Source organism: Anas platyrhynchos, chromosome 9, assembly GCF_047663525.1.
Source record: "Anas platyrhynchos isolate ZD024472 breed Pekin duck chromosome 9, IASCAAS_PekinDuck_T2T, whole genome shotgun sequence".
Classification (NCBI taxonomy): domain Eukaryota; kingdom Metazoa; phylum Chordata; class Aves; order Anseriformes; family Anatidae; genus Anas; species Anas platyrhynchos.
Genome location: NC_092595.1, coordinates 5,265,823 through 5,277,131, shown reverse-complemented (window position 1 = coordinate 5,277,131; position 11,309 = coordinate 5,265,823). Strand labels below are relative to the sequence as shown.

The 11,309-nt window shown below is 48.2% G+C and overlaps 1 protein-coding gene across 1 annotated transcript; it reads right to left on the bottom strand.

The window, feature by feature from the left end:
* Positions 1-84: 84 nt before the first annotated feature.
* TMEM212 (transmembrane protein 212) lies at positions 85-6,003 on the bottom strand. Its single transcript, XM_072042527.1, is given in 3 exon segments — positions 85-313; positions 315-397; positions 5,702-6,003. Coding segments are annotated over 3 exon segments (537 nt in total). The 5' UTR covers positions 5,927-6,003.
* Between the last annotated feature and the right edge of the window lie 5,306 nt (positions 6,004-11,309).

The following is an 11,309-nucleotide window of genomic DNA, read 5'->3' as shown; positions in this document are numbered from 1 at the left end:
GTTTCAAGGCAGGTGTTGAAGTGCAGATGTGGTGCAAATGCATTCAGGATTTGTCCTTGTACATCTTTGTCACCCTCCTGGCTGTTACAGCTTTATGGGGACAATCAATCCCCCTTTCCCATCACAGCTCACATTTAAGTGTCCCAGCTGGAGCAGTCTCATTGTGAGCTTGATCTCAACAGCAGAAGCAGTGCAGAATATGGCCAGACTTGAGCACGTGTCCAGGACCTGCAGGGCCAGGTGGTACTGCTCTGACTGTACTGGGTCTTTGCAGAGGTTTGGGAAGGCTGTGTAGGGGAATGGGACCAGGACTGCCCAGGTGGTTGGTCCCAGTGATCCCAGCAAGCGAGTAGCAGCACTATGGGCCAGGGAGAAGAGATGGGATGGCAACAGCAAACTGCACTGAGGAGCCCATGGTGCTCCGTGTGCCCAAGGCAAAACTGTGGCCTCCCACTGAAATGGAGACAAAAGCACTTTATCGCTTTGTGACCTGCTGAGACAATTAAAAAAAGACACTGAAACCTCTCAAGTAGAGCTTAATATATTTGTATTTCTTCATTTCCAGCTTGGAAAAAAAAATCTGGGTTTTATATTTTTTTATATTCCTTTCTTTTGTGTCCAAAAAGAGATGTGATGGTAAGGAAAACTTAGTAGCTTGAAAGTCATGAACTTATTAATGAAAAATGTGGATTTTTACAGGGAGGGCAAAGCCAATGAGACAACATTTTACTAAAATATTAGGAGAATAAATTGGAGCAGGTATACTTATACAGTTGTCATATAAGTACAGTGGGTGGCCTTTAAAGTTTAAGCTGCATGCTTGACTACTAATAAAGCTCCTCATTATAAAACAGAAAATGTGATAGAAACTGGCAGAACTACTGTGCTGCTGGGATATTTAATGTGCACCCTCTGGAAGCCCTGCACAGCACATTTGATCCAAAATATTAGCAGGAAAAGTACATTTCCCTTTGAATGGATTTCCTACGTTAACTCTGCCGTTCCCTTGCTGCCTCCTGCATGTGACACCATATAGAATAGCAGCATAAAAGTACCAGGCATCTCCACATCTGCTCTCTGTCAGCTAGAAGGATGAGGATACTGGCAAGAACAGCCTGTGGATGGGGGAAATGTGTGGTTACACGCAGGGACTGATGTTGGAGCATCGCCCATCGGTGAGCACTTGGTCCTTGCCACCTCCTGGATGTGGAGCACCCGCTGTTGGCACTTCGAGCTGAGCTTCCCACCTACATGAGCAGCTCTGCCCAGCAGGGTTTGGGCATGGCTGAGGTCACGTATGGGGTTAGGGGGTGGAAAAGCTTTGCTGCTCACAACCTCCCTGCAAGGCTCGGTGCAGCCATGCCACCGCTCTGCACAGGGAGCTTGGCCGGGTGCTGAGCCCTCGGCACCCTGCCTCTCGTGGCTCCTTCTTGTCCTGGCGCGTCCCTGCCCTGGAGGGGTTTGCTGTGGAGCCAGCTCAGTCCTCTGTGCCAGCCGAGAGGCTTTTCCGTGCTGGGGAAGCCTTAGAAGAGCTTTTAGGAATAATTTGAATTTCCTTTGATCCCGCGGCTGTGCAGGTACAGAAGTAATGCTCTTAGAGCAAGCACCGACTGGCTGCTCCTGGGAGGGGAGCTCTCTTCTTCCATCTGGCGTCTCCCTGGTGCCCCTGGAGGTGTTCCTTCTGCATCACCCCTTGCTTGCCACCCAACCAACCAGCGGGACAGAAAGCTCCCTCGGCTCACCCAGTGCTCAGAGCAGGCACAGCAGCGGCAGAACCAGGGCTGTGGCTATGTGCATTCAAGACCAGTTGGGAGCTTCCTTGGGGAAGAACCTAAAATTCAGCATTTTGTGGTCACAGGCGTACTGCGACGTGCTTCTGTGTACAGCATGGCCACAGGCAGGTGAGGTTTGCTATTTGCTGCCGAAAAGCCAACGCAAACTGTTTTGTGCAGCTCTGTTTGCAATTCCTGTGCTCCTGAGCTACCTTGGGGTGCTGAGCCGCTGTGCTGGCACTGACACCACCACTGTGCCTGCAGTCAGGGCTCTCACCCCAAAAAAAAACAGGGAGCAGGGAAGAAGCCCAGATACCACAGATGGGAGTGCCTGAAGGAAACCCCATGCAATGCAGCGCAGCAAGGAGGGTTATCAGGATTATTTTAAGGTCTGCTTCACGCTGCTGTCAACACTCTGCGGGAGGAATTTATTTGGGTTCAGTTAATCACACAAAGTGCTGTCAAAGGCAGAGACTTGGTTGCTTACCAGGTCTCCGTTGGGGCAGGGCATGTTTCTTCCCTGCCCTTCTTTCAGAACCAGTTTTGACTGGGGCGAGGATCTGCATTTCTTAGGGTGGGCTGACACAAGCAGGCAGCCTTTCATTCATTTAAATACACCAGCAGTCGCTCTGGCTTCCAGGGAGTAATCTTTTTTCCAGTGGAAGCATCTTGGACCCACATGTATCCTAGCTCCTAATTTCAGGAGGGTGAATGGAAAGAAGTGAAGATGTGCTAAAAGCAAGAGCCCGTGTACGAGGACAGGGAGAACGGCACGCTCGGGGCTGGAAGTGCTGGGGCGATGCCGCAGAGTATCAGCGCGGATCCAGGACCTTGAGCAATGTTGTCCTGCAGTTTGAGTTCCATTCTGGCACACTAAATGCATCAGGGCCCAGGGTTTTTTTCATGGCACTTTCCATTTATGATTTAGGGAATTTGAAGAATACTTGTCTTGAGGCTGAGCCTAAAGTTATAATCTTGGCATATCCATACCATAAAATTCCCGTGGATAAAAGCAGAAACATCTGGATTCATGAGTGGATGTTGGCTAAATTTACCAGGAAAAAAAAAAAGTCTTCAAGAGATCCTAGAGGGTTCTAGCCAGAATAAATAATACAACAAAATAAGAGTGCTATTAAGAGTAATTGTAATACTGAAGCTGAATTATAAGACAAGGGCCAAGCCCTTTTCACAATCTGCTTTTCCAGCTAAGAGCCCTTCAATTTACACTTAACGCACATGTGGCTGATGGAACAAAGAAAAAATTGAAGAAGGATGAAAGCAACACAGAGATTATTCAGCCTTGCTGGTTTAGCTCCAGGCACATCATTTAAATGAGTAGATGATCAGTTTCCAGTTTGTTTTAAATTCTCTGGCAAGAAATTTTACTCTCAATCCCAAACTTGGATGTGCTTGAAACTATTTTATTTTTTTACAGCTCTGCCATTTTGTTTGATTTCTTAAGGCAGGACTTTAAAAGTGCTCTGCAGGGGTCACCTGAGTGCTGGGACTGGAGGCACAGCCTGGCAGTGTCACCGAGGGAGCCGTGTCCCCGATCCCAACCCAAGAGGACCTCAGGCCTGGAGAACAGCTGCTCCTTGCCTCCCTCACCCCTGGGAGGCTGTGAGCCCAGCCCTGCCAAGCCAGATGTCAAACCCAAGCTTGGCAGCACCCGAGGTCAAGCGAGGTGGTCTCAACAGCTGTGTTCCTCTTCAGCTGCACCCTGTTGTACCAGCACTGCTCGCTGGGCTTAAAGCTAGTGCAGATTGTGTGGTGTTTGCCCCTTGCATCTTCTCCTGGTGCTTTCAGGGTTAAGAGCTGTTGGAAATCAATATTCTTGCCACCTTTCTGCTCTGTCTCTGCTCTCCTCCACGCACCGTGCAGCAGGTCTCAAGCCTGCCCGAAGCTGCCACGAGGAGCAGGCTGTGCAAGGTGTCTCCTCAGCTGCGACCACATGTACTGACAGCCACAGCCAGGTGCTTGCAAAGTAACCTCCCTCCCCAGCAGATGCAGATCAGCATTTCTCATTAAATAGACTTTGTCCACGTGGATGTGCATCACCGACCATCTCTGACCCTGCACGCTGCCATTCCTGATTCCTGGAAAGCCTTGGGCGTTTGCCTGCTCTGCAACCTTCTGCCAGCACAGATTGGGTTGAGTAGCTTCCTCGTGGGCTGAAAACCTTCCTCATCAGCCTTCCTGGCCTCCTTTCCTCGTGCCCTCATCTTCTGCGAGCCGGAGTCTGCCTGGTGAAATAGCTGCTGAGGGAGCTGGGCTGCTGGCACCCTCTGGCAGGTCCTTCTCCATGGAGAAATTCCAGGTTGTTCTCCATGAATATGGTTCCTGTGGCTCGCTGCCAATGCTTAATGCTCTCTGGAAGCTGCCACGAGGCTCTGGTGGTGGATACCCATCTGGGGCTAGTCAGTGCTTGGAGTATGACTGCAAATACCAGCGGTACACAAGAGGCGATATTTGCACTGCCTGGTGCTCCATACAAGGAGCAATCCTAACCACACAAAGGAGTGGGAGTTCATTTGCCCTTAAAATAGCCTCAGCACATCTAGGAAAGCCATAAAATGCATGCTCTGGTATTTCTTAGGGCATTATTTTCAGCAGATTTTATTTGATTTGCTGCCAACATCTGTCACTTCTGCAGCCTGCATCCAAGCAGGGAGCTGGAGGTGTGCTGCTCGCCTGATGCAACAAATTGCCTTCTATTAGCGTGGCACAGCATCCTGACTGTCAAAGCGAAACGGGGAAATGAATTTGCTCATAGATGTTACAAAATATTTGTTTTAGATTAGCTGCTATCGCTGCCACGGACCGCGCTCGCAGCTGTGTTCTGCTGCCCAACATGAGGCTGGCAGTGGGGAGATCTGCTGAGACTGCAGGGCTCTTGGTGAGGAGCAAACAGGCTGAGGAGCTGAGGAATGAGAAACGAAGCAGAGCTAAATTTAGAGCCTCAGATAGGGAAATATCTCCAGTGCTCCGTGGCTTTATTTTGCTCTGCACAAAGCACACCTTGGTGCTGCGTGGCTGTTTGCAGATTGCGCCGGCTCAAAGAAGGCTTTTGCTTGTGGAGAGAAAAGGCTTTGATGTCTTCAGTAAACAAATAGCAGCGCTAAAAGACCTGCAGTTCTTGTTAGCATGCTGCAGACAGCGATGTCTGAAGCCAAATAAACATCCCAAGGTTGATGGAAGGGTAGGCAGGCCGTAAAGTGCTGTAGTTGAATCCTTGATACGAGCACATCAGGGATGTCAGAAGGGAAAGTGCTATGAAAGGGCTGTCTTTGCTTTCTTCTTTTGGGTTAAAAAGAAAATAACAAACTGGTGCGTGGTTTACCAGCCGTGTGGCAGGAATAAATGACTATAAAACCCTGTGGCTAAATCGTTTTTGACCCCCTTTTTGAGCCAGCTTCACCCACTGCCACAGGGACCCCAGGACCTTGTCACAAAAACCTGATCCGTTTGGGCACCTTGCAGAGGTCTCCCACGAGGAGGCAGCAGGCATGTGGTGTGCTCTTGGAGAATTTCACAGCTACCTGTGGCTACCTCGGCTTCTGCTCCGTAAGCCTTGTTGTGCTTGCCTTGTGTCACTTAGAACAACTTGGGAAACGCCAAAGTTTGGGGAATGAACCAAAGCAAAGAGCTAAACGGTGATCTCAAGTTATACCAGTATAGCCCTGGGGTTGTTAATTTACATTTAAACATTCTTAACAATCTGAATTTGGGTCGGAATGAGGAAGTTCAGACTTTCTGTAAATGGAAATTGGACATCAGCAGGCCATGGTAATAATCAATACGCCGATATTTGCTGCAGCTTTAAATCTTAGCAAGAGCCTCCAGGAGCCTCTCGCTTTAGTTTCAGGTAATTCCATGCACTTTTCTCTTTAAAAAGAGTTTGCAGGAGCTAAGAAATAAATAATTCAGACATAGTTGATTTTTTTAAGTCTCTGTAGCATCACTGACATCTTTGATAAAGCTTTTGTTCTGCCTACCAAAGCTCCTTTCCAGATGGGACTGGTGAGGCAAACACTCTGTCCAACAAACAAAGGCTTATAAGAAAAAACAGGAAAAAATTCCATAAAAAAACCACTTATAGTCCCAAAGGTAATAAGTATCCCTCTGGTAACTTCATACAGGCTCTTCACTGTCATTGTGAGCCTCTGCCTGCCGGATTCACAGCGAGGGTTTGCAGCTGAAGCCAAGGCAAGGACGTTTCCTAATAAACAGAAGCTCCTTAGAGACTGTAGCCATGGCATGTGAGAGCTGTTTACCTGGCACCAGAAAGCACTGTGCTGTTTATCTTCAGATGTTCCTACAGAAACAGGCGGTATTGCAGTGTATTAAAGAAGGCCCATTCACCCCAAGGAATATGTGATTTTTTTATTATTATTATTTTATTTAATCTCAGTTATTGCCCTTTGCTTTTGGCTGCAGAAAGCCCATTTTGAGGTTTCTGAGTTCGTCCTTCACCTGCCTTCCTGGGGGACAGACCACCTCACAGCACGGAGAGGCAGAAACCTGCTGCCAGCAGCCAGGGTGCTGATTGCCAGCCCTGAACCTGCCCACAGCCAGCATGAAACCAGCACCCTCGGTGCCAGCAGCACCTGTAGGACATGGCTACGTCCTGAGCAGGACCGCCTTCTTCCCAGGGGGAGTTATTTTGGAGTGAAAGCATTTGTAGCAGGGACATTTGGAGGCCTCGGATCTGCTCCTGGTGGCAGGCAGGCCTTTATGTCAGAGGGATTAGCAGCGGGTGCCTCCCAGTGCTCATCACGCAGGAATCCTGTTTCTCCCTACCTGCAACAGCAAATGTTTTGATTGCAAGAGCCGAAGCAATCGTGGTGTGTACTGTATCACACACAGTCCCCAAGGCACTCTGCACACTCCTTCCAGACCTCTTCTCCCCAGGGAGCTACAAGGGACTGGGATGAGCTGCTCACAGCTGGGGTAAACCAGCTGGAACCCCGCGGGCATGCTGGTGGCTCCCCAGGCCTCTGGGGTGTTGGTGTCCTCTCCTGACAGCAGGGGCGGAGAGTGGCAATTTTAGCAAATGGTGACTTTACCATTGAATTTATGCCCCTCAGGATCCCACAATACCTAATTCACCCTGCTGGTGAACTGATTTATGGCATAGCGTGGCCGCCTGTGGGGAGTGTGTTTAGTGAAGTAACGCTGACCCTCTCTATCAAACATTATTCCCCTTCTAGTTTAATTAAAACACAATTAGCAGAGCTCTCAATTCTGTTAAATATGCGCAAGCTTCTACTGAATTAATATTAATCTCTGTTCAATGTGCAAGTCAGTTAAGTGACATGTGGAAAATTACACGTTACTGACTCAGGAATGCAGCTTGGAGGATGACTTCATGTTCCTGAATGAAAATATCGGCGTGCCAGATGTGCCTAGTGCCTGACCCCTTCGGAGGCTCTGAAAGATCACACGTAGCTTTAAAATGTAATTTCATGCATGCAGAAGGAAGAAAGAGAGCCTAATAGCTTTATGGGACTTAGCTCTCCATTTAATTTGGTTAGGGCGGTGTGAATGTCTTAATAACATGAAGCAGAGCTCTGATCCCTGTTCTGCCTGAGTGTTTCCAATAGACACCCTAATGCCTTTCTCATGGTCAGAGCGGCTAACAATCCCTATTTGCTTGTTATTAGTGAGAAGTTGCGCTTCTTTCTTCATTAGGGAACGAGTTTCACAGTGGAGCTGACGAGTATGTGGTCCTTGCTTTGAGTCACCGACTTTTTCATGAATTGTTTTATCTGGAGATATAAGCAACAGATGTGAGTATAGAAAAAAAAAAAAAGATGTGCTTTTAAGTTACAAAAATAAGGTGGCATTCGACCTTGCCTCTGCACAAATGTCCTCGTTTTCCCCTGCCCGACTTCTCGTTCCCAAAATCCTACTGAAAAGCATGCTGAGAGCGATCCAGGTCTGCCTTCACTAGGTGTGTCCCCGTAACAAATTATATAACAGCATTTTGGAGTCTTGTACTCTGCCTCTCCCCCAGTGCATTCCACGCACCTACACAGCCATGCTAATTAGCTCATGTAATGAACTTAAACGTGGCAAAAATCTGTTTGCAGGGTGTTGCCAGACAGAGCTGGATTTGGAAAGCAGCCATTCATGGATGTTTTCTTTGACAAAACCCAAAGGATGTTATTTTCCTGAAGATGAAGCAGAATCCATGTAATGAGAGCTGTAATCTAAGGAGGCAAATGATTTTACTTACAGTCATCAGTGACCTTCTCCTACAAGGGCTTGCTTGTATGGGGAAAAACTACCGAAGTTTAATGCAAAGTCACGAAAAATGATTAAATTAAAAATCTGAACTAATGTGAGGCTAAACCTAGTTTAGCCAAACTTAACTAATCAAAACTAGTGCTATTCCACAATGTGTATCTACAAAGAGTTATCAAGGAACTCAACGTTGAATGTCAGGTGTCTTTTAAATGTAAAGAAGTGTCTGCATGCAACACAGCGCTGGGCTCCCCGTGACCCTCACTCAGTTTGCCCACAGGTAAGCTGTGCCTAACAGCGATCCCTGCGTTCCCAGGGTGATACAGGGGAGGGAAAATGCAGCACTCTGACACGTCGCCTTGGCGTTGCAGCCTTGCGTTGCATGCTCATTTCTCTACACGTTTGACAGTGAGGTTTAATTGGGCCCAGTTTTCACAATGCAGTAACATGACCGGCTGTCGGGTGGGAATTACTCTCTTAAGCCCAGTTCCGAGGGCTAAAATTTCAGTTCAGATCATAAAATTTCAGCTTTGGCCACCGTCGCACTGAACTGCTTTGAAAGCTGTAGGTCTGCTGTGTTGGCTCTTAAATAGAACCGCAGTAATTTTCCTAACGCTCTGGGCAGACGGAGAGCATTACCAGATGACCACACTTCTGCAGGGGGACAAAGACGGGGGCACGGAGCGTGACGAAGGGCTTGGTGTGAAACACGGGGCAGAAGGAGACGGTGTGGAGCTGAGGCTGTGCTGCATGGTGCTGCGGTGGGCCAAGGAAAGCCGCTTGCCCAGGTGCGGATTTCATCCAAGTGCCATTAATGAGCACGCCGAGAGCTTGCAGCTATATCCCTGACCAACACTAGATGTTGCTGTGCTGCTACTCATATAAGCTATACATTAGCAAGGCTTCCGAACGGTATTTACTGCTATTTCCTCTTTCCTGTTTCTGTTACTCACTCTGTTCTCGATGTTGGGGATCTGCTACTTGAATTTACTTAAAATAATAATAATAATAATATTTTATTCCTGCAGTATCAAGGTTACAACCCCCTTGAATGTACACGTACAAACTTTAGGAGCAGCAGAGACATAAGCGAAGCGAAGCAGCTCCTATATTTATGTCAAATATTTACTTAAACTCTGCTTCTGGATTTTTTGCAATCCGAGGGGAATGACATTGTTAACTGGACGATTCCGGGAACAGACTGACAGCTGCAAGGCCATGGAGGGAAGTTTGTTTATAAGGGGAAAATAAATTAAAAAAAATTAAAAACTGTTTAGCCCGGCTGGGTTTCAAGCTTTCTACTCCCACATGTTTGAGTGGGAGAAAGGACAAATCTTAGGACGTTGATTTCCCCATGGCAACAGAAAACGGAAATTACTTTAACCCCATCTAGTGACAGATGACTCATTGCTCAGGCTGCTGCTATTTTCCAAGCACTAAAACAATACAGCTGCAAAGAAAAGGCCAGCCTGTATTATCTCATAGGCTGAGCGCTGGGGCTCGTGGGAGAGGGCAGTTCTCTGGCTGCCTTTTTATCAAAGAAAGACAGAGCTGGAGCCTTTCGGCGACTATTTCATTGTACAGCACAACCACAAGCTGGTGTGCCTGGGTGCTCCTTGTCCCCGAGCCACTGGGATGAGCCACGGGCAAGTGTCCCACAGCTCAGCCCTGCTTGCCCTGCATCCAGCCATCCAACAGGGCACATCAATGCTTTGAGTTTAAACACCCCCCTTGAATGATGCGCCGTGAACTCAGCATGCTACAGATTAATAATTGGTTAAGCGATGCAGCCTGGTGCGCAGGCAGCAGGTATAAGCAGGGTTTCCAAGCCTCTGCAGATGAAAAAGATATCTGATGGTGGAAGTGCATTTCTGTATTGCTCAGGAAGTCATAACAAGATCCCGCATGTAGAGGTTGGAATAGAAATACTCAGCTTTGAAAGCTGAATAACCCTAGCAGAAAGTGTAATTGGGTGGGCTGGTTCCTGAGCAGGGACGGAGGAACCATTATCACTTGGAGCCCTTACAGCCTGATGAGGTGTGCTCTGCGAGGCGAGCTGTAAGCCAGCTGCTGGGACAAAGAGGTGAGCTGTGTCTGGGAGGTCAGCCTGAACGGCTGTGCTTGTCCTCTCGCACCTTAGACTCAGCATCAGAGCTGCACTGAGCTCCCCACGCACCGATCAGCACCAATTATTTCTGCTGAACATCTCCAGTCCCTGGGCTCCTCCTGCTCAGCACCATCAGGACATGGCAGAGAAGGACCGCATTGGAGAGGAGCAGGTTGAAGGTCGTGGATTCTGGGGTTCCTCATACATCTCTTCCCTCCAGCAGACCAATGCAGGAGAGAGCCTTGCTCAGGTTGGTTTTCCCAAGCCCTGGTAAGGATTTAATGAAGATTTAGTAAGGCTCCGGTGCATTTTGCACTTATAATATTACACCACTAGTTCTGTTGAACAGTGAAGGTATTAATCATGGGATCATAAAATCGTTTGGGTTGTAAAGGACCTTAAAGACCATCTAGTTCCAAACCCCTGCCACGGGTGGGGATATCCTCTGCTGGATCAGGTTGCAGAAACCCCATCCAACCTTAATGTTGCCACTGAGATGATATGCTGAATCATTGGTCAGCCAGCATCACTTAATTCACCTTAAATTGGGGGCAGATGGCGCAGGGTTGGGAAATCCAGGACCCCAGCAAAGCTACATGACAGGATGGTGTCATGGGATACGTGACACAGATTCTTCCTAGGAAAGGCAGGCAGAATTACTGGTGCAATAGCTGATTCTTTACTAAGTTGTGTCATTTGTGTGCTGGTGTGACTAATAATGTCAGCAAATTTCCTAACAGCACTAAATCAGGTCCATAACTTTCAATTTGGATAGTACAATTAACAGCAACAACAAAAACACAAAAGTTTGTTCTGGAAGCCAGACACTGGGCTGCTTTCATGGCGTGAAGATTACCTTTATACTGACAGTATAAAGGTAACCCGTATCAGCACAAATGGGTGGCTTCCTAGGCTCAGCCCCAGACCCCGATCAGGGCTCATGGCCATGCAGGGCACTGCTGTCCCTGCTTTGGCATGTCCCTTACCTAGGGACATCCTGGGGTCAGCTGTGGCTGTCCTGAAGCTGTGACTTGGGCAGCAGCTCAGCCCACGTGCCCAGAGCTGTCCCAGTCTCTCCGGGCTGCTGCTGCCACCCAAACCCTTGGTGGCCAGCTCTGGTTTCTGAAGAAAGGGGATGTTTCAGTTAGGGGTGCTTCTGGGCTCATCGTTATCATCACAGTTCT